This window comes from Panthera pardus, unplaced genomic scaffold, assembly GCF_024362965.1.
Source record: "Panthera pardus isolate Hobbes unplaced genomic scaffold, ASM2436296v1 HiC_scaffold_20, whole genome shotgun sequence".
Taxonomy (NCBI): domain Eukaryota; kingdom Metazoa; phylum Chordata; class Mammalia; order Carnivora; family Felidae; genus Panthera; species Panthera pardus.
The window spans coordinates 73,145,291-73,172,252 of NW_026526766.1; the positions used below are offsets into that span (position 1 = coordinate 73,145,291).

The window sequence follows — 26,962 nt, forward strand, 5'->3', positions numbered from 1 at the left end:
TGTAAGACTTCTTGATTCATATATACATATTTGCCATATATTTTATAAATATTTTAAATTCATTAAAAAAAATTTTTTTTAATGTTTATTTATTTTTGAGACAGAGACAGAGCATGAACAGGGGAGGGGCAGAGAGAGAGGGAGACACAGAATCCGAAACAGGCTCCAGGCTCTGAGCTGTCAGCACAGAGCCCGACGCGGGGCTTGAACCCACGGACCGTGAGATCATGACCTGAGCCAAAGTCAGACGCTTAACCGACCAAACCACCCAGGCGCCCCTAAATTCATTTTTTAACTAAAAAATTTTAAATTGTTTATGGCCACAGACAAGCTTCTAATTTTTTCCAACCATTTTAAAGTGTAAAATCCATTCTTAGTCCACTTATAGGCATAGTTTGCCAACCTCTGAACTAACATGCTCATTAAATTTGAACGATCTTTGCATTCCTAGAATAAATACCATTTGATCATAAATATACTGGCAGCTTTGATTTGCTAATATTTTAGTTAGGAATTTTGTGTCTATATTCATAAATCAGATTGGTCTAGTAGAGATTTCAAACTAGTTATAGGACAGAGACATATTGTATTTGGCCTACAAAATATTTTACAATTTTTCTTTTTAAAAAATATTTATTTATTTTGAAAGAGAATGAGAAAGTGCACACGCGCCCATGAGGCAGGGTAAGAAGCAGAGAGAGAGAGAGAGGGAGGGAGAGCGAGAATCCCAAGTAGGCTCCTCCCTGTCAGCTCAGAGCCCAATGCGAGACTCAAGCTCACAAACTGTGAGATCATCACCTGAGCTGAAATCAAGAGTAGGTCAATTAACCTACTGAGCCACCCAGGCACCCCATATTTTACAGTTTTTTGAATGAATTGCCCATGTTAAAAAATTGGTAGATACTAAATTAAAAATTTGAGATGTCTCGCTTTTCTTTAAAAAACAGAATGTGGCAAAACTGGGAGAATATGGGCTCAGTTTTGTCACATTTTTAATAGAGCACCTCTATGTATGTTTTGTATTTCACCAATTTCTACTCTTATTTTTTAAAAAATATTTTATTTTTAAGTAATCTCTATACTCAATATGGGGCTCGAAGTCACAACCCTGAGATCAAGAATCGCACGCTCCACCGACTGAATCAGCCAGGTGCCCCTACTCATATTTTTCTCTTTGACCTTTGGTCTGTAGTTTTCTGTTGCTAAATTTAGCTGGTTTTTGTCTTTGTCTAACTTTGTACCTGGCACTGACAAATCTTCCAGTTTTTTTTTCTAGTTCTGAAACAGGTTAAATTACATAGGTACTAACTGTTTTTTCAAAGGTCTTAGAGAATTGACCTCTAAAACTCTCTGGGTCTTCTATAACTTTTTCAGGTAGAGTTTTGATTTCCTTTTGTATTTTATATATGGTTAGTTATCTACTAAAAATTTCAAATTCTTATATCAATTTCAGTAATTAATAATTTCTAGAAAATCACCCATTTTCCTCCTAGATTTTCAAATTATGGAATGAGGTTGCATTGGTTTTCTCTTCTAATTTAAAGAATTACCTTGATCCTTTATCTTGTATCATGGCTGTCTCTCTCTTTCCTACACTTGTTGATTTGTAGTTTTTTCCTGTTTTGCCTGAGTTCTAATTTATTGGTCTTTTCAAAGAATCAGGCTCTGGTTCCCTTGTTGAATTCTATTTTTTTTTAAAATAAATTTCAACTTTAACTTAATTGCTCCTTTAAAAATTTTCCATCTGAGGGGTTCCTAGGTGGCTTAGTTGGTTCAGTAGGTTCAGTGTCTGATTATTGATTTCAGCTCAGGTCACGATCTCACAGTTCGTGGGTTTGAGCCCTGAGTAGGGCTCTGTGTTGAGAGTGCGGAGCCTGCCTGGGATTCTCTCTCTCCCTCTCCCTTCCCCTCCCCCACTCTCACACATACTCTTTCTCTCTCTCTTTCTCAAAATAAATAAACATTAAATTTTTTTTTCACCCAAATTAGTTTCTTCCTCTTTTAACTTTTTGAAATGAATCTTCAGTTAAAAAAAAAGAAATCTTTCTTGTTTGGGGCGCCTGGGTGGCTCATTCAGTTGCGCGTTGACTTAAGCTCAAGTCATGAGCTCAGTGTTCGTGAGTTTAAGCCCTGTGTCAGGCTCTGTGCTGACAGCTCAGAGTCTGGAGCCTGCATTGGATTCTGTGTCTTCCTCTCTTTCTACCCCTCCCCCACTCATGCTCCTTCTCTCTCTCTCAAAAAGAAACATTAAAACAATTTTTTTTTAATTTAAAAAATCTTTCTTGTTTTCTAAATAAAATCATTGAACTCTTTATTCTTTTCTATTGATCTGCTTGTCTTCTGTCTGGTACTACATTATTATAATTTCATTTAACATCTGGTAGTTCTAGTCCCCTTTATTATAATTTTCAAAATGTTTTGGATATTGGGCTACATGATATCTCAAATGCACTACAATTCTTTGATAGCTAATGTAAAAATGTACCCAGATAAATCCTTTTGGTCCCTTCCCTCTAACCCAAGTGATCTTTATTCTTCTCGATACAAAATCACTCTTTAAAAATGCCTATAATCAATCTAAGTTTGTGAATATGGTGTATTTAAGTATGGTGTGTGTGTGTGTGTGTGCACATACTTTGTGCTTGTGTTTGTGTATGTGCTAAGGATGCATCTGTAGTGTGTAGGGTGCGTTGTATCTATGTGTGAGGTGTGCATGTAGTGTGTGTATTTGTGGTGTGTATGTGTACGTGCATTTGTGTATGTGGTGTATTTTTGTATGTGTGTGCATGGGAAGTGTTCTGGTATGTATATGTGTAGAGTGTGTGCAATGTGTATACAGTGTCTGTAGTATGCTTGTGTATGTGTGGGGTGTGTGAGGTGTAAGAGAGATACTGAGGCCCACAGCCTGGGGTGCTAGAGGGCCCAGGGCATGCCAGAAAGACAAGCTTGGTCTGAAAACTTCCCCTGCCTTCCTGGGGAGAGCAGGGCTACAACCACAACCCTTTATGTATGTCCCACGCTCCTTTTTTATTATTTGTTTATTTTTGAAAGAGTGAGAGAGAGAGAGAGAGAGAGAGAGAATATGAGTGGGAGAGGGGCAGGCAGAGAGAGACACAGACTCTGAAGCAGGCTCCAGGCTCTGAGCTGTCAGCACAGAGCCTGACATGGGGCCCAAAACCATGGGCTGTGAGATCATGACCTGAGCCGAAGTCGGACGCTCAGCTGACTGAGCCACCCAGGTGCCCCCTTGATGTCCCCTTTGGACAGTAGTGTGGGTAAATAGGCCCAGTTTCTCCTGTGGTGCCACCGGCCAGGCTCCCACTCACTTCTGTTCTCCCTCTCCTGAGAAAAGAGTGACCTCCCCCTTTAAGAGAAGGACGCGTCCAGTGTTCTACTAAGGGGCCTTACTGTTGATGGTTAAGGTGGTGGAGAAGGTGCCACTCGAGGGGTCAGATCAGGATCAGAATGGCATTAGGTTTTCCCAACTGAACAGGTTAGCTGCTGAGTGCGCCTTTATCCGGAGTGGGGGTGAAGCGCCAGTGTGGGCTTCAGTCTTTACCCCCAGGCCACATTCAGATAGTGCAACTCTGTCCTGCTCTTCTGGGTCCCACCCTCCTGAGGGTGCATCTGCGCTTTGCTCAGTGGTCCCTGGTAGAGCTGCGAAAGGGCCACTGTCACCTTGGGCACATCACTCTGCCTTCCCTGTGGACCTTCCTTTGCCCTGGCTCTAGAACGCCATGCTTTCTAATTCCTACTGGGAAAGAGCATCCCTCTCAGGCGACATCTCAGGTTATGCCTAACTCATGCTCCCATCTTATTCCTGCAGGTCTATAACACCTGTAGCCTCGGTGTCCTTTCTGCGTCCTGTGGCTTGAGCCCGAGGTTGCCCATGTTCCCTGGCTGGAAGGAATGGCAGGGCCAGCATACCACTCTGCACAGAAAGGATGCCTGGACTCAGACTACCCCAGCCAGGAGGAGAATCAGGCATGCTCAAATCCAGGGTGCAGGTAAGTCCATCTGCCATTGGTTGGGGCCAGAGGAGTAGGCTTGCCCCTGCTACCGGCAGTGCTCGTGGCGTGGGGGTTGGGTCAAGGGCAGAGCAGGGCTTCACAAAATGCCAGGTTTCAAACAATTCATTGGCCTTTATGTGACTCATTTGCACTTGACCACTAGTTTGCTGATTTCAGGGCTCCTTCTCTAGTTTCTGCTCCCTGCTGGTAGCCAGCTGGCCCTGTGGCCTCAAGTTTCCTTACCTGCCTCAAGAAGGCAAGTCTCCAGCCTACACTTGCTGTTGGCCATGGGGCAGGCATGGAGGCCAAAGAACAGATAAGAGGATGGCCTTTTGGGCAGGCAGGCCTGGGTTCAAATTTCAGCTCCGCCAACCTTGGACAAGTCACCTACCCTCTCTGCCTGAGGTTCAGATGTATCCCTGGCAGAGTGGAGCTGCTTCTTTCTAGGATCACTGTGAAGATGAAATGAGATGATTCGTGTAAATTGCCCAGCTCAGCCCCTCGCGCCTGGTACTCAGTACATATAACTCTTCTCCCCACTTTTTCTCCTGCATCCTCCAACCTTGTCTTGAGTAGATCCCCTACCCACAGATATCCATCTGGCAGCTTCCAACACCTCCCATTTTTAGACCACCAGCAGCTTTCCCTCCTACAGCAGCAACAGTCAGAGATTTGCAGAGCAGATGTCTTGGTGTGAAACTATTCCCAGGAGGTGTTCCATGAATGTTTGCTGACAAAGCAGTGCAGGGACTGACCTTCCTTCCCCCTCTGCCTCCTGGTACCTGGCTCTGGATATTGAAAGCGCCTACCCTCTGTGCATACTGTGTGTTTCTGTCCCCTTAGCTACTGAGGGCCTGTGCTCCAGTTCCAGGGCACCAGGCTGCAGGTGGGGGGTGGGGATGGGGGGGGGGGTGGCTGTGAGGCTGGCTGGAGCAAGCTGCTTTGGTCTGGACCTGTGCCAGGCTGCTCTCATCCAAGAGGAGGGTCAAGGGGCAGATAGGGCAGAGTTTGGGAAGGGGCGGCTTGAAGCATGAACACTTTTCCAAACCCCACTGCACTGGGCCGGGAGGATGCTCCTTTTGCCCTTGCTTGGGTCCGGTGATTACAGGTCTGAGCTTCAAAGCAGGTTACAAACCTGGCTAATTGCTGGCCTAGGGGAGCTGGGTGAGCAGGCCAAGCCCGCCTGCGTGGACACGCCAGCGGCCGCGGGCCTCACATGGGGCTGGCACTTCCAGCCTGGAGCGGTCCTGGAGCCAGGAGCCCCGGTGTGGCCGCCCAGTCCTGTTGGCTCCTCGGGGAGGGCTGCGGTGGGGAGCTGGGAGGACGGCCACCGGCTGCCGCTGTGGCCGCTGCCCTCGCTGTTGGGGCGCCAGCGCCTCCTCTCCTGGGGCCGGCGTCTGATCGGTCAGGTGGAAACCTCCCCATTCAAACCTGCGCGGGCCAATCAGGGCCCGGCGCGCCGGCCCATTCAAACGCGCGCGGCAGCCGGCCTCCCGCTCCCGCCTCCGGGACACTGGCGCGGGGCGGGGGCGGGTGAACCTGCTGCCTCGGTAACTGGGGAGCAACACAGACGCCTCGGGTTACGGGCGCTCCTGGCAGGCGGAAGCAGGACGCCATGGAGCGCTCCCTGCACCGCGTCTCCCTCGGGAGCCGGCGTGCCCACCCGGACTTGTCCTTCTACCTCACCACCTTTGGTAAGTGCCTGGGATGGCTGGCCGCCTGGGCTGCTTCTCCCTGCGCTCAGCGCCCGGAAAGGTCCCCACCCCCGGCCCCGTGATAGGTGAGGCTGGCAGCAGCGGGTACCTCCTCTGGCCCCTTCCTCCTTTGGGTGCCCAGGAGGAGCTCAGGGCACACGGACCCAGGCTGAGCGAGCCACGGGGCGCAGCACCTGCTGCCTGGCCAGTGGTGTTAAGTGTGGCTGGCTGTGCCTCACTTGGCTGGAATCATCACGCCTCAGTTCATCTTTCAGAGACCCGGTTTGCTCCACTGGGGTTTCCCTCTAGCCAACAGTTCAGGGTTAAATCAGGGTCTTGTTACTATATCTCAAGGCCTCCTCCATCCTCTTTCCTTTGTCTCAGGGACGGGACAGGTGCCAGGTCAGCCCGGGTGGCCTTGGTTCCTTGTGGGCTCGCGTTGGAAGCTCCAGTGGATGTCGGACTCACAGCACGTAGGAGAGAATTCTCTTCTTCAGGAGTGACCAGGCTCTCAGGAGGGTTCCGGGGCTGCCCTGGGGGCTTGAGGTAGAGAGCAATGGGCAGTGGGCCCCTGCCCCCAAGCCCCTAGATAGCAGGATTGGGTTCCCCCAAATAACAGCGGGGCAGCAGTGCCCCAACAGCCTGGCCAAACCCAGCCTTTCAGGTAGCCATAATAGAGAAAACAGCCCTGTCCCAGGAACACAGCCCTTCACAGCTCTGCGTTTCCTCACTGGGTCTGCAGCTCCCTGTGGAGAGTGGGTGATATTTGGGTGATATTTCCTCTGTGGAGACTTGAGATCCAGAGAGAGGAAGGTCGCCCAGTGAGCCAGACTGGTTGGTACCTGAGTTCAAGCCTTCTGAGACAGCTTGTCCAGCATTTTTTCAGTTTTTTTCATAAAGGTTGGGGCAGTTACTGCAACATACTGGACTTTGCCCAGGTTTCATAGACAGAACACTCCGGGAGTCAGGCCCTTCCTGGGGCTCTCCTATTCTCAGGCTTACCTCTGCCAGCACACTGGGTTCCTTACAAACTGTCCTTTTCTCTAGGAGCAGAGGGAGTGATAAAAAAGCAGTGGCTTCACCCCTAGAACTGGCCTGTGGTCTGGCATCCTGGAATTTACGGGTCTGGTGGGTGGAAGGAACAATGCGGGTAATGAAATAGCCACCATCTGTCCAGCACTTACTATGTGCCGAGCCTTGTGTCAAGGGCTTTATCTCATTTAATCCCCCCAATTCCCATGAACCCTGCTGGGATGTGGGAGTCTACCAGACAAAGGAGGTGTCTGGGATGACCTGAATTCGTGGAGCTGGGGTCGTCAGGAAAGTGCCACGGAGCCGTGAGGCCCTATTATCTTAGCTGTGTGCTGATTTAAAAGTAAATATATATTTCATTGCTTTTTTCCCCCCCTCATTATTATTGCTGTAAGATGGCTTCATTGCTGAAAACTTAGTGAAAAGAACAAAGTGAAAAATCCCCTGTACTCTGATTCCTTAGAAAAGACCTTTGTGGCTTACCAATTTGTTTTATATCCTTCCAGACTTGTGTGTGAGTGTATGTAGGGGTGTGTTTAATTTTAAAAGAATTGAGACCATATTGTATGTACAGTCTTAGAATCCTTCCTTACTGGATTAAGGAAGAGAAATTCTCTTCTTTACTGGTACAGCGTGACTATTCCCTACCATCAGTCTATAGTCTTCTATTGAATTAATCATCCTGACAGAGATCTGGGAAGTCGGGGAGTGTCCAGACCAGCAGGGAGTGGATCCCCTCCTCTCCCCGCCCAGCCATGGCCTCAGGGCTGGGTCGGATGGTTATCTGGGAAGGTTTCTACTGGAACCAGTGACTGTGACCTGAGTGTACCCTTGTGGGGTGGAGAGCCTCCTGCTCTTAATGTACGCAGTCTCCTCTCCCATCTCCCCGAGGACACAGGTTGACACTGGAAAGTTCTTTCCTGTTTCCTGCTTAAATTCTGTTTCCCTGACAAACACTGCCCCTCTTTCAGGCGGCTGATTTTCTTCATGCACGGTGTGATCTGTGCTTGTCTGCTCATGAATGAAGATTCGTATCAGTGATTCCCAGACCTGGTCACTTATCAGAAGCACCTGGCGAGTCTGTTAAAAACACAGATTCCTAGGATCTTCATAGGTCTAGGGTGGAGCCTGAAAATCTGTAATTTTAAGAAGGCACACAAGTATTTTAATGATCAGCCAGGTTTGGAAGCTTTGGATTTAGTCAGTTTTGGTAGCCAGCATGAACTCTCTTAACGTGAAGGTCTTTGCTAAGTTTTCCTTGGTTCACTGGCCTTTTCCCAGCATGGCAGGTAGTCCTGGTCTTCATCAGCAGGCTTTGCCCTGGTAGAACCACATGAAGGTTCTGCCTACCCGATGGCTGGCTGAGCACAAATATTCAAAGGGAGCTAATTTTCCAGGATCTCTGGAATTATATATATATATATATTTTTTAAACGTTTATTTATTTTTGAGACAGAGAGAGACAGAACATGAACGGGGGAGGGTCAGAGAGAGGGAGACACAGAATCTGAAACAGGCTCCAGGCTCTGAGCTGTCAGCACAGAGCCCGACGCAGGGCTCGAACTCACGAACTGTGAGATTGTGACCTGAGCCGAAGTCGGACGCTTAACCGACTGAGCCACCCAGGTGCCCCTGGAATTATAATTTTTAAATGTTTATTGATTTATTTTGAGAGAGAGAGAGAGAGAGAGAGAGAGAGAGAGAACAGGCTGGGGAGGGGTGGAGAGAGAGGGAGAGAGAAATCCCAAGCAGGCTCTGCACTGCCATTGCAGAGCCAGATGTGGGGCTCAACCTCACGAACTACGAGACCATGACCTCAACTGAAACCAAGATTCAGATGCTTAACCGACTGAGCCACCCAGGCGCCCCCTGGGTGGTTTCACCAAATTGGTTTCACCAAAATTCCTTCCAGGGAGAGTACTGTATTGTACATGGCGAAGTTTATGTATTGTGTGTGTGTGTGTGTGTGTGTGTGTGTGTGCCTGCACATGCGCATGGGTACAGCGCCTTGTTCCTCGATAAGAGGCATATTTGAGTAACATTAGTTGACCATACACTGTCTTCTAAGGAGGTGTTCTGGCTTCAGGAGAGGGGAGTGTGTATGTAAACTGGGCCTAGAACCCAACTCCTCCAGAGATGACAAATGCATTTTCTGTAGAACAGATGCCAGCTAGCTGCTCAGCGTGTTGGGCAGTGTGCGTGAGGCCCTGAACTGGAGGCTGCAACCTGGCCCTGCCAGCTGCCCCTGGCTTCCCATGCTGCTCTGAGCCGGGGACACACAGTTCCTGGACTTGGCTGGGAAGCTCCTCCAACTACTTCTCAGGACCCCATCCTTTGCTGGTCGGGGTCCTCAGCATTTACTGGCTGTTCTGTCATCTGGGGTCCTTTTGCTTGGGAGTGTTCAGAAATTCTCAGTTTCTGGCCCGTCCTCTTTTCCAATTCTGTTCTATTTTTTAAATTAAGAATTTATTTGAGAGAGAAAGAGAGAGAGAGAGAGAGAGAGAGAGAGAGATTGAGAATCCCAAGCAGGCTCCACGCTCAGCACTGAGCCTGACATGGGGCTTGATCCCATGACCCTGGGATCATGACCTGAGCTGAAATCAAGAGTCCAACTGTCAACCAACTGAGCCACCCTGGCACCCATCTGCTGTATTTTGTAATTTAATTTAATTTTTTAATTTTTTAAAATATGTATTTATTTTTGAGAGAGAGAGAGAGAGAGAGAGGGAGAGCACGAGGGGGGAGGGGCAGAGAGAGAGGGAGACACAGAATCGGAAGCAGGCTCCAGGTTCCAGGCTGTCAGCACAGATCTTGACGGGGACCTCGGACTTGCAAACCATGAGATCATGACCTGAGCTGAAGTCGGGGGCTTAACCGACTGAGCCACCCAGGCGCCCCTATTTTTTTTTTTAATTGTATTATGAAATATAACAGACACACAGAAAAACATTCCTCCAAATAATGTGTAGTTCAGTGAATTATCACAAAGCAAATACCTGTGTAACTTTCATGAGGGTCAAGATTGCCGATATCCAGTTTGACATGTAGTTTTTTTCTTTGTCACTCAGTTCAAAATAGTTTCCAATTTTTATAGTCCTACTTTCTCAAGTCTTTAGATTATTTGGAAGCATATTTTTTAAATTTGCTGGGGATTTTCTGGTAATACTGGGGATTTTCTGGTAATATTTTTATTCTTTCTTTCTTTCTTTCTTTCTTTCTTTCTTTCTTTCTTTCTTTCTTTCTTTCTTTCTTTGAGAGAGAGATAGTAAGCGGGGGAGAGGAGCAGAAGGACAGAGAGAGAGAGAATCTCAAGCAGGCTCCATGCTCAGTGCAGAGCCGAATGCAGGGCTTGATCCCATGACCCTGGGATCATGAACTGAGCTGAAAGCAAGAGTCAGACGCTTAGCCAACTGAGCCACTCAGGCGCCTCTCTTGTTCTTTATTCTACATTTTGGTCTGAGAATATACTCTGCGTCTTTTTAGTTCTTTGATTGATCAGGATATAGTCAGTTTTTATAAATGTTCTGTGTGTACTTGTGCAGCACCTGAGTGGCTCAGTCAGTTAAGCGTCCGACTTCAGCTCAGGTCATGATCTTGTGATTCGTGAGTTTGAGCCCCACATCACGTTCTGTGCTTGGAACCTGCTTCGGATTCTGTGTGTCCCTCTCTCTCTGCCCCTCCCCTGCTCATGCTCTCTCTCTGTCTCAAAAATAAATAAATATCAAAAAAGAAAAAGAAAAGCTCTGCAGTAGTTAGGCATAGTAGTTTTGTATGTGTCGGGTTTAGGTCAGGTTTGCTAATTATATTCTTCAAATATTCTTCTTTAATTTTTTTCAACATTTATTTATTTTTGAGAGATGGAAAGAGAGCAAAAGTGCGGGAGGGGAAGAGAGAGAGGGAGACACAGAATCTGAAGCAGGCTCCAGGCTCCTAGCTGTCAGCACAGAGCCTACTGTGGGGCTCGAACCCACGAACTGTGAGATCATGACCCAAGCTGAAGTCGGACGCTTAACTGACTCAGCCACCCAGGTGCCCTGTTGTTCAAATGTTCAACATCCTTGCTAATCTTTTCCCCCAATTTGTTCTATCAGTTACCAAGAGAGGTGTGTTAAAATTCCTGCTATGGTTATACATTTGTCTGTCGTTATAGTTGTCAGTTTTTTCTTTATATATTTTGAAACAATATTAAGAGCATACACATTTAGAATTATTATCTTAGTAATGAACTGAAACTTTAATTATTAAGAAGCCTACTCTTTATTTCTAGTGGAGATAAAGTCTACTTTTTCAGACATTAACATCACTACCCAGCTTTCTTCTGCTGAACAGTGAATTGCCTGGTGTATCTTTTTCCACCTTATTTCTGTTGGTCTTTATGTTTCTTTTTTTAAAATGTGTATTTATTTTTGAGAGCACGAGTTGGGGAGGGGCAGAGACAGAGTGAGACAGAGGATCCAAGGCAGGCTCTATGCTGACAGCAGCAAGCCAGATGTAGGGCTTGAACTCACCAACCACGAGAGCCGATGTCAGACGCTCAACTGACTGAGTCACCCAAGGGCGCTGGTCTTTCTGTTTCTTTACATTCTAAGTGTGCTATGTCTCTTGTAAATAGCAGGCACAGAGTTGTTATTTTGCTTTTTAGTGCAGATCTAGGGTGATATCTTCCTGCAAAAAGATCTCTATTTGCTTCTGCCAGGTGCTTGGGGTGACTAGAAATCTGGGATAGTCGTAATGTTAAGGGTTGGGATTATTTGAAGTTGAGCTTCAGTGCCCTGAGGAACTGTCTCATCATGGTTCATTTGTTCCTGGGGAGCCATCCTTTAGGGTTCTGACCCAAAAGGTCAGGGCTCAGAAGGACCCCACTCTCAACAGGCCCTAGTCTCCAACTCCTGTTCCTCTTGCCCTGTGAGGCAGACAGAAACTCTGCTCAGCCTCTTGGCCTTTCCGTCATCTCTCTGGAATTTGAAAACACCCCAAGGAGAGAATTAGTCCAGGCAAATATTAAACTTCATTCCATGGACCTCCATGCTCCCTGAGTCTGCTCTGTAGTTCCTCTCTGTCTTGTTGTGTCTCCAAGAAGCTGCTTTTAAATATTTTCTCCAGCTTTTCTAGATTTTTCCTCAGTGGGTGTGTCATTCCAGAAATAGAAGTCCCCTGCATGTATTTTCTAATTTTTCTGAGTCGTTTTTACTCTTTTCATCTCTTCCCCCTCCCTCCCTCATTTTCTTCCTTCCTCTCTCCCTTTCTTCTCTCCTTCCTTCCTTTTCTTCCTTCCTTCCTTCCTTCCTTCCTTCCTTCCTTCCTTCCTTCTTCCCTCCCTTCTTCCCTTCCTCTGTTCCTTGTTTCCTTCCTTCTTTCATCCCTCCCTCCTTCCTCCCTTCCACCCTCCCTCCCTTCCTCCCTTCCTTTTTTCCTTCCCTCCATCTTTCCTTTTGTCATATCAGTGAGAGTGCTTTCTGTTTGCCAAGTGCTTCTCATACATTAGTTCTCAGTTTTACAATAGCCCTCTCAGAGCTGAGTTATTATTATTCTTTGCATTGTACAGATGAGGAAACAGAAGATATAGTGATTCAGGATCATCAGTGGTGGAACCAGGATCCAAGCCGGGTCTTACTGACTCCAAAACCCGCGCTTTGCTCATGGTTCCTTCTGGGCTTCCTCTCTTGTGTTTTCAAAATGAGGCTTGTTCTGCTGGAAAACTTTGATAGTGAAAAAAAAGAATACAACTGTGGGGCACCTGAGTGGCACAGTCAATTGAGTGTCCGACTCTTGATTTTGGCTCAGGTCATGATCTCATAGTTCATGAGATCAAACTCTACATTGGGCTCTGCTCTGACAGTGTGGAGCCTGCTTAGGATTCTCTCTCTCCCTCTCTCTGCCCCTCCCCCCTCAAAATAAATTAATTAATTAAAGAAATGAACACAACTGTAAAACAGAATGAAAATAAATTATTGACTTCATCGTGTGGCTTAATGCCATCAGCAAGGATGTAACAGATGCTCGTCATTACAAAATAACATATTTAACTATAGAGAAAAAGTCTGTAATATGAAATAGATAAGGGTGGGGAGTAATTCATAAAATGTGGTGACACTGGAAATTTTGGAATTAAAATCATTATAATAAAATCTAAAGGAAAATCGTGAAAGGCAGAATAATGTGAATTTTCTATATATTATGTATGATATTGTACACGAATGTATATAAAAGAAAATCATTTGCTCTGCAGGTGAATCATTTTCATGAATAGGCTGGGCTTGGGTTAACATGGGACAATTCCAGATTTTGCAGTTTAATGGGTCATAAGTATGGCTTGAATCTATCAAAATTCTTTACTGAGAAAACCAAGGACCTCAGAAATGGAAGGACTTTTGTTTCCTCAGTCATAATATGCTGATTTATCTTAGAACTGTCGTTTCTTAACAATTTTAATTTTTTTTAATTTTTTTAATGTTTATTTGTTTTTGAGAGAGAGAGAGAGAGAGTGACAGCTGGCGATGGGCAGAGAGTGAGGAGAACAGAGGCTCTGAAGTGGGCTCTGTGCTGACAGCAGTGAGCACGACACAGGGCTCGAACTCACAGATCACGTAAGATCATGCCCTGAGCCAAAATCAGATGCGCAACTGACTGGGCCACCCAGATGCCCCTCTTAACAATTTTTAAAATTGAAAAATGGCCTCAGAATTGAGATCAGGTTTGTTACCTAACTGAAGGCAATCTGGGTATATATTAATTACCTATTGCTTCACAACAAAGTACCCCAATATCTATTGCTTAAAAAACCCAAATATTTATTATCTCCCGTTTCTGTGAGTCAAGACTTTGGGAATGGCTTTGCTGGGTGGTTTTTGCTCAGGGGCCACTCAGAGGCGTTGCTGTGAAGATGTTAGCCGATGTGTGCTGGCCAGAGCCATTTATTCCTGGAAGGAAAAACAGCTGGGGAAACCAGGTTAATGTCGGGTCTCACAGGAAGTGGAGAGTCAGAGGAGAGGGGTTGGATTGGCCCATCATCATCTTTATGCCACCGCCGACCCCTGCCCCCTTTGCCCTGCAGGCCTCCTTCTGCCAGCAGGCACCAGACCATTTCTCTGAATGGAACTCAAGATTCTCCGTCTTCAAAAGAACAGACACTTGAAATGCTCCACAGGGCTGCATGCCCAGACTGGATGGCTCCCATTTCCCCGTCACCCCTGCAGCCTATCATTTCTCCTTTAGGGGGCAGAAAGTGAAATGCGTAAACGTGTGTAACCCTCTCTGAGCCTCCGTCAGGCTGCTGTGTGGGTCCCACAGCCCAGGATCACAGAGAGAGGGTTGACTGCCTCCCGCTCTCCTGTACACACAGCTTGGGGTGCAGCCTTGTCCCCAAAAATGGAGTGTTGGCGGCTGGCTAGGCTCCATGTAGACCCAACCTTCTTTGTGCGTTTTTTTCCCTGATGTCATCCCCTTTACTGTGGCTTTCGACACATGACAGCTCATAAATGGGGAATTGCTTTGGAGGTGAACTGGGGTTTGGATGACCGCTGCTTCACGTTAGCCGGCCAAGCCCCTCATCGATGTTCTCTGCAGACCCCAGGGTGCCATGAGCTCCCTCTAGCACACGTTCCTGCTGCTCCCTGAGTTCAGCAGTGGTTTGTCGCCCCATCTTCTTGCTTTGTGTTTTGAGTATGTCTCTCCCTGACTGTGTTCTGAGAGTCAGAGTTCATCTTCCTGTGGTCCTCGACAGAGTGAGGTTTGCCAGATTGAATTTCTGTAGCTGGGTTCCATACCCCTTTTTCCCCAGGGCCTGGTGAGTCCGAACTCCCCGGGTCCTGGGCCAGCAGAACCTGTACCTTCTCTCTGCCTTCCGAAGCTCACTGTTACCTAGTGTTTTTCCTGTCACGTGTGGCCTTGTCTGCTCTTCCTTTGTCTCTGGGCCCTGGCTCTGTGCTTTTCTGCAGCCTCTCAGCACCACCCTTTGCAGAGTTGGTCCCCAACACCAGCCCATGGAAATTGGGGGCGTGCCGTCTCCAGGGCCTCTGAACACCCCAATAAGGATGGTTTCAGGCCCTTTAGCCTGAACATTCCCGGGCACTGTCACAGGCCACTCCCTGATCCGGGGGGGAAAGTGGGGATATTGATAAGATCAGAGATTTGAGGGGCCGGTGAAAGGCTTGGTTACCTAGATAGGCAGATACCCAGGGATTCAGCCTGGGTTCCCCCCCTCCCTCACCCTTTATAAAAATGTTTATTTATTTATTTTGAGAGAGAGAGTGAGAAAACGTGAGCAGGGAAGGGGTAGAGAGAGAATCCCAAGAAGGCTCCATGCTGTCAGCGCAGAACTGGACATGGGGCTCAAACCCGTGAACTGTGAGATCATGCCCCGAGCCGAAACTAAGAGTTGGGCCAACTTTAGTTAACTAACTGAGCCACCCAGGAGCCCCTTGAATTCCCCTTTACCCAATGGTTTATTTATTTTTCCCCTCTTTTTATATTTTTTTAACGTTTATTTTTGAGAGAGAGAGAGGGAGAGAGATACAGGGCACAAATGGGGGAGGGGCAGAGAGAGAGGGAGACACAGAATCCAAAGCAGGCTCCAGGCTCTGAGCTGTCAGCACAGAGCCCGAAGTGGGGCTCAAACCCATGAACCATGAGATCTAGTTGGACGCTTAACTGACTGAGCCACCCAGGCACCCCACCCCCCACCTGCCCTCAGTGGTTTATTTCTTTAGACTTGGGGATGTTTCTTTGAGCCTGCCCTCCTTTTTGGCTTCCTCTTGGCTTCTCAAGCAAAGCTGTGGCACCTTGTCCTGTGTCTGATGTCTCTCTCTGCTCCTGAATCCCAGGGTTGCACTGCACAGATGCAGTGGGGCACACTGGTGGCTCCAGAAGACCCACTTGGTATACAGGCAAGAGTACTAGAGTTGGGGCAGGATTCTGGTCTCCCGTTCCGGCCTGCGTTACTCTGGGCCCAGGGCAAAGTCACCCTCCATATGTGGGCATGACTGTTCTGGCTTCCAATTGAGGAGGCTGGGTAAGATGACTTCAGGGCCCTTGAGGCACAATCATTTGATGGAATGGGAGAAGCAGAGGGGACAGGCATGGCCATGTGGCGGGGGGGGGGGGGGTCGTCTCGTTCTTGATTTTGCCCTTCTCTGTGAGCCCAAGGATAGGTTGGGGGAGGGTGTGTCCTGTGCTGGGGGTCTGAGCCTGGTCTGCTGGGCTTGGTTTCTGTGCTGTAACAGGGTACAGAGCATGCTGATCCTCCCCGAGGAGACCTGCACGGCAAGATCTGGAAGGGCAGCTGCATAGACTCCTCTGATGTCCGAGTCGGCCTTGCTCCAGGCCTGTCCTGTGCTTCAGCTCCACTTTCGGCCTTGCCCCTGCCCCTGCCCTAGCCACTGGGCTGTGAGTTCCCTGAGGGCGGGCACTGGGCCATTCAGATCTTCCTGACTCAGGGCCTCATGCAGGTGCCTGGCAAATGTTTGTCAAATGGACTCAGCGAGCCCTTGTGTTGGGAGGCTTCTCCATCCTGATTTCTGGGAGAGGGTTGTTGATAGGTGATGGTGTTGTGCAGCTCAGTGATTCTTACAACTTCGGAAAGCCAAATGTGTGTGGGCCAAAGCCGGCTTTGCACTGGTAATCATTTCAGAAAAAATGTTTGGTGTTAAACAGAGTTGCCTTTGGGTTAACGAAATCCGATCTGTGACCGCTGGCCATTTTTGTCTGTTTCAAAACCTTCCACCCCACACTGGATCCGGCCCAGTTTCTGTAGGAGATTTCTCAGCCCCAGAGAGCCCCAAAGTGATAATTGCTCAGATCTTGAGCTAATAACACCATGGGTTCTCTTGGCGCCTTTCACCTCCTCACCCTTCAGCATTATCTGATCCGCACACAGCTTGGCGAGTGCAGTAACCCCTGTTATTAGCTCCACCTCACAACTGGGGACAATGTGGCTCTCAGAGAGAGGAGGCTAAGTCGGGGCTGGAACTGGAGCAGGCCTCCGGGCTTCTGAGATCCGTGTCCTGGGCAGGAGAGCAGCGGGAATTTCTGATGGGCGAAGAGCTGATCAGGGGTTTCCTGGAGCCTGGATTGCTTGGGCTTGCAGTTTCAGCACCCCAAAGTACGAGGAGCAAGAGGTTTCCAGGTCACAGTGGTCGGGGGACTGCTGCACAATTTCCCTTCTTTCTGTTTTCCAAACCCTGCCTGGCCTTCCTCCAGCCGGCAGCAAAGCACAAGCCCCAGCCACAGTCCCAGTTTCACGGGGCGTGTCCGGAGATGAACGGTTGGGATGTTGAGGGGGCGTCACTGTGGATGTCACTGAGGAGCGGTGAAAGGACTTTAGGCTTTAGATCTAGAAGAGAGAGCCCAGAGACTGACAGCAGAACCACAGCTGGGCAATGAAAGTTACTGAGAGGCCACTTCTGTCTGGCTCAACATAAGATGGAACGTTGAATCATCAGAGTTATCACAAAAGAAAAAGGGCTCCCATTGCAGGAAGTGAGCTCCCTATCACCAGAGGTGATCAAGCAGAGGCTGATGGCTGTGCGACAGGGTTGTCATGGATGCAAGGGCTTCCTGGTTGATGTGTGGGATTGCTGCAGGCTGGGAGGCCCTGCCGCATCCTCCTTGCCTCCCCAGTGGTGTCCACTGGGTGGATTGAGTTCAGTGGCTTTTTGAGGTTCTAAGAAGAGTCTACTGGACTGGGGAAATTTTTCAGCACGTCATTGAGGAAGAGGAGTATGGTCCTCCTCTCCTCAGTCCATGCTGAAGGACCACTGGGCATCTGTGAGGATGACTTAATGTTTTGTTTTGTTTTTATATTGTCTTTAAAAAAATTTAGAAAAGCTGGGGGAAAAACCAGCTCCTGATTCTTCCCCTGCTTTCCAGCCCTGGGCCTTCTGTTATGTTTACATTTCCCCCTCCCTCCCTCTCTTCCTCCCCTCTCCTCTTCCCTCCTTCCCTTCTCTCCGTGTTCCCTCTTCTTATTTTTAATTATGGAAGTGCGATAGTTCATATAATTTGCATTGTTGAAGCAACAATAGTGATAGATTTAAGTTCCTCTTGACTTCCCTCCCTCTAATTCTGTCCCTTCCCTAGAGGTGATCCCTGTTTTTCATTTCATACACACACACACACACACACACACACACACACACACACACACACACACACCCCTATGCCATCTGTACTGTTCTGCAATTTGCTTATTCCTCTTAAACACTTATCACAACAATGTTCCGATGCTGGGAAATACAGAGCCCCCCATTTTTTATAACAGCCCCCTTATTCTATAGCACAGCTAGACATAGCTTTTTTAACCATTTTCATATTGATGGACATTTCAGGTGTTTCCAGTTATTCCTTATTTTAAACAGTGTTGGAGAGCCAGCCTTGTGCTCATGTGTGCATTTTTGTCTATGACAGTTACCCGGAAGTAGAATTACTAGGCTGAAGGACATTTACAATTAAATTCTAGCAAATGCTGCCAGAAATTATCCTCCATTTACATTTCCAACAGGGTGTGATAGTACCTGTTTTCTTACATTTTTAACCAACGTTTGACATTATCTGTCTTTTATTTTTAATTTAATTTTTAAAAAAGATTGTATTTTTGGGGTGCCTGGATGGCTCAGTTGGTTGAGCATCTGGACTCTTGGTTTCACTCAGGTCATGATCCCAGGACTGTGGGATTGAGCTCTGTGTCAGGCTCTGCGCTGAGTGTGGAGCCTGCTTAAGATTCTCATTCTCTCTCTCTCTCTCTCTCTCTCTCTCTCTCTCTCTCTCTCTCTCATCTTCTGCCCTGTCCCCCTCTTGCGCATGCTCTCTCAGTCTCTAAAAAAAAAGATTCAAAAATGTTTTTTTTTATTAAAAAAAAAAGATTTTATTTTTAAATAATCTCTACACCCAAGATAGGGTTCGAACTCACAACCCCAAGATCAAGAGTTGCATGCTCCACCAGCTGAGCCAGCCGGGCGCCCCAACATTATCTATCTTTTAAATGACCTGCCGAGCAGATTGATGGGAAATGGTATTTTGTTAATTTGCGTGTCCCAGATCTCTGCGAGGTTGAGCATCTTCTTGTATGTTTATTGGCTGTTTTGTCTTTTCTGAATTTCCAGATCATGACCTTTGTCTATTTTTCTATGGTATTTTCTCATAACCTTGTTTATGATATCTTTAATTGTAATGGACATTGAAAATTTTTATGGAGTTAAGAGTTATCTCTTTCCCTGTTGCCTCTGCATTTTGTCTCTTGCTTAAGAGGGTCTTTTCCAGGCTTATAGACATGTTCAGAGGCTCTTTGGTGAGCTCTAGTCCAGGGCTCCTCAGCCTTTAATGTACCTGTGCCTCCCTGGGGATCTAGTTAAATTGCAGATCCTGATTCAGTATGCCTGGGGTGGGGCCTAAGATTCTGCATTTAAAAAAAATGTTTATTTATTTTTTGGGCAGAAGGGGCAGAGTGAAGGAGAGAGGGAGAGAGAGATTCTCAAGCAGGCTCCACTCTATCAGTACAGAGCTCAACACGGGACTCAATCCCATGAACCCTGAGATCATGACCTGAGCCCAAGTCAAGAGTCAGACACTTAACTGACTGAGCTACCCAGGTGCCCTGAGAGTCTGCATTTCTAACTCTCATCCAGATGCTTCTGATGCTGGTGGTTCTCAGACCACACTTTGAGTAGCGTAGCTCTATGTCAATGCCACAGAAAGCCTCCTTATTTTTTCTTTAGGGAGATCAGGGTTCTGTGGAATGACTGAAGGTGATAGCATCAACTTTGAAGGAATTCTCTGCCCACGCTTGATCTCATTTCTTTTGCTTTCCCCCCAAATCATTTGTTCCTTGTCCTTGTGTTGTTTTTGCCCTTCCAGAACACAGCTAACTGTCTGTCACGGTGCAGGGCTTTCCCTGACCTCCCCCTTCACCTTTTCACCCCCCCCCCCATGGACTCTTGACCAAGGCCCAGGCTCCTTAACTCTCCAATCTAGGCTTGTGATGATGTGGATGCAATAACTTTTCCAACTGTCCCAGTGGTGAGAGCTCTCTAGCACTGGCCTGGACTTCCTTGTGAAGTAGTGAGCTCCCCATCACCAGAGGGGTGTAAGCCTGGGCTGGAGAACCACTGCTGGGTGTATTGCAGAAGGGACTTCTGATGTTCTGAGGAGGCTGAACTAAGAGGCTTCTGAGCTCCCTTCCAACCCAGGGACTGAATGGATCTTTGAATTGCTTCACATGAACAAAAGAACATTCCCATCTCTGTACCCCATTTCTCACCCAGCGAGGAGATGAGGTGAAGTTGTTTCTGTTGTTGTTTCCTTAGGTCAGCTGAAGCTGTCGATCGATGCTCAGGACCGGGTTCTGCTGCTCCACAGTGAGTATGGGACCAGGCCATGAAGGTCCTAAATGCCACGCAGAGGACTTTACACTGTACCTGTCCATTTATCCATTTGTTTGTCCTTCCATCCAGCACTCAAGTTCTTACTGAGCTTCTGCCATGGCCTTTGCTGCCTGGACTCTTCTGTTTAGCCCAGCAAGCCCTGCCTGTCTCTCCAGCCTTTGTGGCTCTTGCTGTTAAAATCTCCCTCCACCTCCTGTTGTGTCCCCCTTGAGGGCATCATGCTTGCTCATGCCTCTGTGCCTTTGTACCCACTACTTCTTGTGTCTGAAATAGCCTGCCTTCTTTTTGAATGTCTTTTGAAAAACAGCTCTCCCTCCCTCTGAGTTTGCAAGATACATGCCTGCCTTCATCATCATTAAGACTCAGGAAGGAAGGCTCATTTTGCTTCATTTTTTTTCCCTCCGGGAATCACCCCCTGACCTACCTGAGTATGTTGTTTCCCCCTCTGTGTCCTTATCGCAGCTCTGACTGCGCTGTGTCACTCTGGGCTGTCCAAGAAGTGCAGTGGGGCAGCAGCCATGTCTGCCCCACCTGCTCTGGGGGCCAGGGAGACCCAAGAGTTCCTCAGGTGGGGAGCCTGCCCCCCAGGCCCACGCCCTCGAGGGGCAGGGTGCACACAGGAACAGTAGCTGGGCACCAGGCAGAGTAGACCAGCAGGCGCCTGGGGTCCTCCGGTCCTGGCCTTGGGGAGGGCCCAAGGTGAAGTTCCCAACGACCGGCAGAAGGGGGTTCTTTGCCAACCAGAGCCTGACAACAGCTGTGCAAACAGATTTTGCAAAATGCATCTTGGCCTCCGCCACTTCATTTGTCCTGCGCCGTTTGCTTTGGCTTCACCCCAGTCTTAGAGTTCTTCATCCCTTCCAGCCTGTTCCTCTCTCTCCTTTGACTTCATGTGCTTCATGCCTCAGACACTGGGAGCCCCATTGGAACCAAACCCCAGGGCCCAGCCCAAAAGGAACAGAGAAGAAAACAGCAAAGAGGCTCTGCTTCTGTCGGACCTGCTGCCTGATTTCTGCAGACCTCAGGCAAATGGGCTGTGCTCGCTTTCGAGATCAGGCTTGCTCCTCACCTCCCACCTGCCCCTGGCTTTTATTTAGTACGATTTTTTCCTTTGGCAAACCTTCCTTGAGCAGTTCCTTGCTTGCCAGAGACTCTGCTAAGCACTTTAGATACATTCTCTCATGTAACCAGCACCACTACCACATGAAGCAGATGTTATAATCGCTAATCATTATCTTATTATCACTCCACCTTTAAAAAATAGCAAATTCAGGGGCACCTGGGTGGCTCAGTCGGTTAAGCGTCTGACTCTTGGTTTCGGCTCAGGTCAGGATCTCACGATTCGTGAGCGTGAGCCCCACATCGGGCTCTGTGCTGACAGCGCAGAACCCTCTTGGGATTTTCTCTCTCCCCCTTTCCCTCTGCCCCTCCTCTGCTCCCTTGCTCTTTCTCTCTCAAAATAAGTAAGTAAACTTTAAAAAAAAAATTTTTTTTTAATCGCAAATTCAGTTGCAGAGAGACAAAGCAACTTGCTCAAGCTCTCCTGTCTCATAAGTGGTGAGTTGGCATTTGCGTTGGTCTGTGGACCCACAGGCTGTCTCTGGACTTAGGCTTTTGCCTGCTGTGTTACACTGTCCACCAGCCACAGCGCAGCTGACGGGGCAGAGTGAGCTCTCCAGCCTGGCCCCTCCATCCCGGGAGGCAGTCTCATGTGGAGGAAGGAGCACAGGACTGGGAGTCAGGAGATACAGATCTAAACCCAGCTGTGTGATTCCTATCTCTCTGATTACTCTGTGACTTTGGGCAAGTTTCTTACAGTCTCTGGGTCCCCTGGTAGTCTCATCTTTCCCATTGAATGAGGGGTTAAACTCAATAAATTTTATGTTCTCTTTCAACTGTAAGATTCAAGGAATTGAGTGCACCCTGAGGGTGCCGGCTGCGTGTGGGAGATGGTGGGAATGGACTAGACCAGAGAGGGGTTAATAGCCAGTGGTTGTTATACATGGTAGGGGCTAGTAATAATCCTTCCTACCCACTCACCCCAATATTTTCATTCTCTGTTTAGTTATAGAAGGCAAAGGCCTGATGAGCAAAGAGCCTGGCATCTGTGATCCCTACGTGAAGGTATGCTGAGCTGGAGGTGGGGGTGGGGGTTGGTGGCATGGGGGACGGTAAGGGACTATGTCACTAGTCTGAGTCCCAAGGTCTCAGCACATCTGTGGGCCCGGTTCCATTCGAAGTGGCAGCGACCGCCTCACTCTTTGGTCAGTAGGCATTTATTAGGGCCAGTGATGAGGCCCTGAGCTAGGATAGGCCCTTCCCTTCGCCCAGCTTGGTGCCTAAGCCTTCCTGCCAGAGCTGGAATCTATCTTATAGGTGATCTTGGTCATCCACGTGGGTGAGCACCGTGAATGTGTGGGTGATGGAAATCCACAGAAAATCCCAAGCCCTCTCATGACAAGCAACGTTTTCACACTTCTCCCTGGCAAAACCGGAGGCAAGGCAGCAGGTTTGGGTGGTGGAGGGGAGGGAGTGTCTCTGAGGCCTAGAAGATCCATCCGAGTGGGGCCCTTGTAGTGAAGACAGAGGCCCCGAAAGGTGGAGGGCCTACTTCCAGCCAGAACCAAAGGCCAGGCGCCTCCCAGAGTGTGCAGCTGGGATGCCAGGTGCCGGCCCTGATGCACCCTTCCATGTTCTCCCCAAAGCCTGGTCAGGGCCTCTGTGGGCAAGGACTTGGTCAGGAGCAGGGCAGGAGCAGAGGCAGGGCAAGGGCAGCCAGAGGGCGAGAGTGTGGATTTGGGGCCTTAGTGGAGGCCGACCTGGAGCCTCTGGTGAGGGAGCACCTAGCAGCTGCTGGGAACTTATAAGAGAGGCCCACACTTAGAGGGAGAGTAGAGCCAGTTGAGGTATACCCCATCTATGGCTGGGCCTGTGGCTGCCGGCTGCGGGGACCTGTCCCCGCATCTGACTCCAGTGCCTCGGCTGGGGTTTCTCTTTGTTCCCCAGCATCTGACTGAGGACTCCCCTCTGTCCTCTGCAGAGGCTGGTTTGAAGGACACCTGGGAAGCCTTTCACTTGGGAGATGTGCAGAGTCCGCTGCAGGACTTTTGTGATTCTGTGTCCCACAAGTAATCATCTCACGCTTACTTTTCCCCAATTCAAGATTTCTTTGATCCCCGAAGATAATCATCGACTCCGTCGCCAGAAGACGCAGACCATTCTAGACTGCAGAGAGCCGGTCTTCCACGAGCACTTCTTCTTGTAAGAGTCTGGGGCAAGCCAGGCCCTCAAGAGGAGAGGGAAGGAGTGTTTATCTGGAAACAGCTCTCTTTGCCAAATCTAGAAGTCTATCTAAGCAGAAAAACAGGGACTTCTAAAGGATGCCTTTGTTTTCTTGTTCACGTATGTCCTTGCATCCCTGGCACCTGGCCCAGCAGCGAGGTCCACGGTGATAAGGTGTCACCTGGCTGGTTCTCACAGCCAGAGTGCCCAGCCTGAGGCTGGCAGCCCCTGGAGAGGATGCATTTTCCCAGTATGCCTCGGGCCAAGCCTTCTCTTTCAGTAGAAGAAATTTTCCAAGATCCCTCCCCCTTTTGAAATTTGCTAACTTCCTTGAGCCTCAGCTTCCGTGTTTGTAAAATGGGCTTACGACACTACCTTCCTCAGAGAGCTCAGGTGTAAATGCGACAGTGTAACACAGTGTCCGCTCTTGCTGTTTAATATTATTACTACTACTACTGTTATTATTATTTCTTCCCCCATCCATGAACTCTGGGGCCCTGGGAAGGAAATGGACGTTTCGTATTTTGTTGGTGAAAGTTAAGATTATTCTGTTTTTTTTCAAATTACACGAGGTAATTTTGCTTATGGTAGAAGAATAGGCCAGCATAAACAAAGAAACGAGAAGACGCCCCAAGCCCTACGACTCATGACACGCCTCGGCTTCTTTCTTTTCAGATCTTTGAGTCTGTGTGGGTGTGTATGTCTGGGGATGTGTAGGTGTTTACGAAAAAATGGAATTGTTCTGTAGTATTCCACGGTGACCTCCCTTTTGTCCCAAACCATATAATGTAAACTCTTCTGTGCATGTGAATACCGACCTCCCACGCTACTGGCATTTGAGCTTCCTTAACCAGCTCCTTATGGTTGTGTTTAGGTTATTGGTAAATTTTGCAACTTGACAGACTCCAGGGGTCTAGCCTGGAGCTCGGCCCTACTAACACGCTGGCCGTCTGGTTTGCTTTGCAGTCTTGTCCAAGAGGAAGATGAACAGAAGCGCCTTCTGGTCACTGTGTGGAACAGGGCAGGTGACTCCAGGTGAGGGGAGGTGCTGAGCCGGAAGGGAGAGCCCGCTGTGAGCCCGCGGGTGGCTGCCGGTGGCCGGGCGGCCAGCAGACGGCGGGGACTCGGTTAATACCTGTTGGATGAATGAGTAGTAGTGGCAACGCTAAATCTGAGAGGCTGCCGGCCCCTGGGTCCCTGTCTCTCCAGGCGACGCTAAGGATCGCGTTGTCCGAAAGCATTTGCTGTGCCCTTGGCATCGACAAGACACTGGGTTGGCCACCAGCCTCCATGTGGATTCTGCTCTCCAGGTGCCCACTTTCAGGAAGGGACGCCAGGTGCTTCACAGATACAAATTACAGTAACAATAGACACAGGCTCAGCTCCACAGGAGCAAAGCTCCTAGGTAAACAGGCCCATTTCTTTCTTAGTCATCGCTGTACCCAGTGCCTAGCACGCAGATGTTATGTAAATATTGTTTGAACGAATAAAAGAATGAATAAGTAATAAGGACAGTAAGTATGGGAAGAGGAAGAGGGAAGTTCATCGTGGGCTGAGGTGATCAAGGAAAGCTTCATGGAAAACATGGGATTTGGAACTTGGGGCAGAGATCAATAAGACGAGGAGAGAAGGTTTTGCATGAGCAAAGGTGAGGAGGCAGGGATATGCATGCTGGGCTCAGGCTGCCACGACGAGGCAGCGTAGGAGGTGCAGAGGTTTTATGTAGGAGAGTCCAAGCAGGCTGGTCTTGCTGCCCGGGGCACAGGAGGCCGGATGTTTTCACCAGCATGGGGTTTCCTACAGCACAGCAGAGGAGAGCTGGGTGACGGGGAGAGTCAGCTTCCAGACAAAGGCGGTGAGAGCAGGTGGACTGAGTGCCATGGCCCATTGTGAGCAGTAGGGGTTCATCCACCTGGTGCAGCCCAAGGAATCTGGGAGACCCTATGACCAGAGCATTTGTTGAGTAATCATAGAACCAACTGGTGACCGAAAAAGTAGCTTGGTGAATAAAAATCAGCTCCACTCACCAGCTTAGACTAGAAAATTATTTTGGGCTTGCATGCTTTAAAAACATTTTTTTTTAATGTTTATTGATTTTTGAGAGAGAGAGAGAGAGAGAGAGAGAGAGAGAGAGAGACACAGAGTGAGTGGGGGGAGGGGCCCCAGGCTCCAAGCTGACAGCACAGAACCCGAGGCAGGGCTTGAACTCATGAACTATAAGATCATGACCTGAGCTGAAGTCAGATGCTTACCCAACTGAGCCACCCAGGTGCCCTGAATGCCCTTTTTTTTTTTAAGCTTCTCCATTCTGAGAGAGAGAGGAAGGGGCAGAGAGAGAGGGAGAGAGAGAATCCCAGTCCCAAGCAGGCTCCATGCTGTCAGCACAGAGCCTGATGTGGGGCTCGATCCCACAAACTGTGAGATCAGGACCCAGGCTGAGATCAAGAGTTGGACACTCAACCAACTGAGCCGCCCAAGCACCCCTGGGGTTGAATGCTTTTTAGTATCTTCTATTTTATAGCTGGTATGCTTTTCAAAATTGAGCCTTATTCAACCTTCATAATGAAGGATATTTCTTTTAATAGAGCATTTACTTTTTCTCATGGAATGGGGCTTATGGTGCTGTAGGACTCATTCCTTCAGCTGCCATTTCCTGGGTACCAATGTGGCAGCGTTGTTCTAGATGCCGGGGACACAGAGGGTCAGTCAGAGACTGTCCTGCTCTTGAGAGGATCACTGGTAGAGACTTGGAGATGTGGGTAAGGAGGAAGGCATCACGTTGATTCACCAGACCAACCAGTTACTGGGTGTCGACCACAAGCCAGGAGATGACAGTGCGTCATCTCATTTAATTCTTAACTCTTAAGAAGAGTATGTTTTTGCCTTACATCTTCAGAAGAGGAAACTGAAGGGAAGAAAGGGAGTCTCTTGCCCAAGGTCAGACAGCCAGTGAGGAGTAGAGCCAGGATGGGGACCCAGACAGTTAGACCCCAGAGTCCTCACTCTTAACACTATACTGCCTCCTGGGGTACGAACAAAAGGACAGAAGAAAACCAGCAGAGTAGAGAGGGCAGGGCAGGGCAAGAGTGGGGAGGGATCGCCAAACTCACTGGTGTTGTAGGAGGGTCAAGTACAAAGCAGGGACCAGCTAGAGATAAGACGAAGCGTTGATGTCAGCCAAATCACATGATTCTGTAGGTGTTCTTTGGTTCATGGGCTTCCTCCTAAGGGCCGGTGGTTCTTAATCCCAGGTATGCGTCAGCATCTCCTGGGATGCTTGCAAGGAACCCAGGTTCCCAAGTGCCACATCAGATGGACTCAGTCCAAATCTTCATGGGCAGGATGAGGGATGTGCATTTACACAAGTTCTTGAAGGAACCTCATGCCGCCAGCTTGGTGTTTGGGAAGCTGGTGGTGGAGAGATACTGAGGGGTGTTGAGCAGGGGGAATGACAGTTGTGTGTTCTAGATCTGTCATCCTGGTAGGGCTTTGGAAGGCTGGGGAGGAGCTAGCTGATCCTTGCAGTAATCTGTGAGAGAGATGCTTTAGGGATGGAGAGGAAGGAGAC

The 26,962-nt window shown here is 48.5% G+C and overlaps 1 protein-coding gene across 3 annotated transcripts in view; it reads left to right on the top strand.

Moving 5' to 3' along the window:
- Positions 1 to 26,962, top strand: part of RGS3 (regulator of G protein signaling 3) — a 139,680-nt gene that overhangs the window by 11,988 nt on the left and 100,730 nt on the right. Inside the window, exons 2-6 of one of the 3 annotated variants that reach the window (XM_019454093.2) lie at positions 3,827 to 4,007; positions 20,035 to 20,085; positions 22,178 to 22,236; positions 23,276 to 23,373; positions 24,361 to 24,429. In XM_019454093.2, the coding sequence (XP_019309638.2) occupies positions 3,890 to 4,007; positions 20,035 to 20,085; positions 22,178 to 22,236; positions 23,276 to 23,373; positions 24,361 to 24,429 (395 nt within the window). In that variant the 5' untranslated portion in view covers positions 3,827 to 3,889. Of the gene's footprint in view, positions 1 to 3,826; positions 4,008 to 5,537; positions 5,705 to 20,034; positions 20,086 to 22,177; positions 22,237 to 23,275; positions 23,374 to 24,360; positions 24,430 to 26,962 lie in introns of those variants that run through there. The other 2 variants (XM_019454097.2, XM_019454094.2) reach the window with 2 other exon arrangements.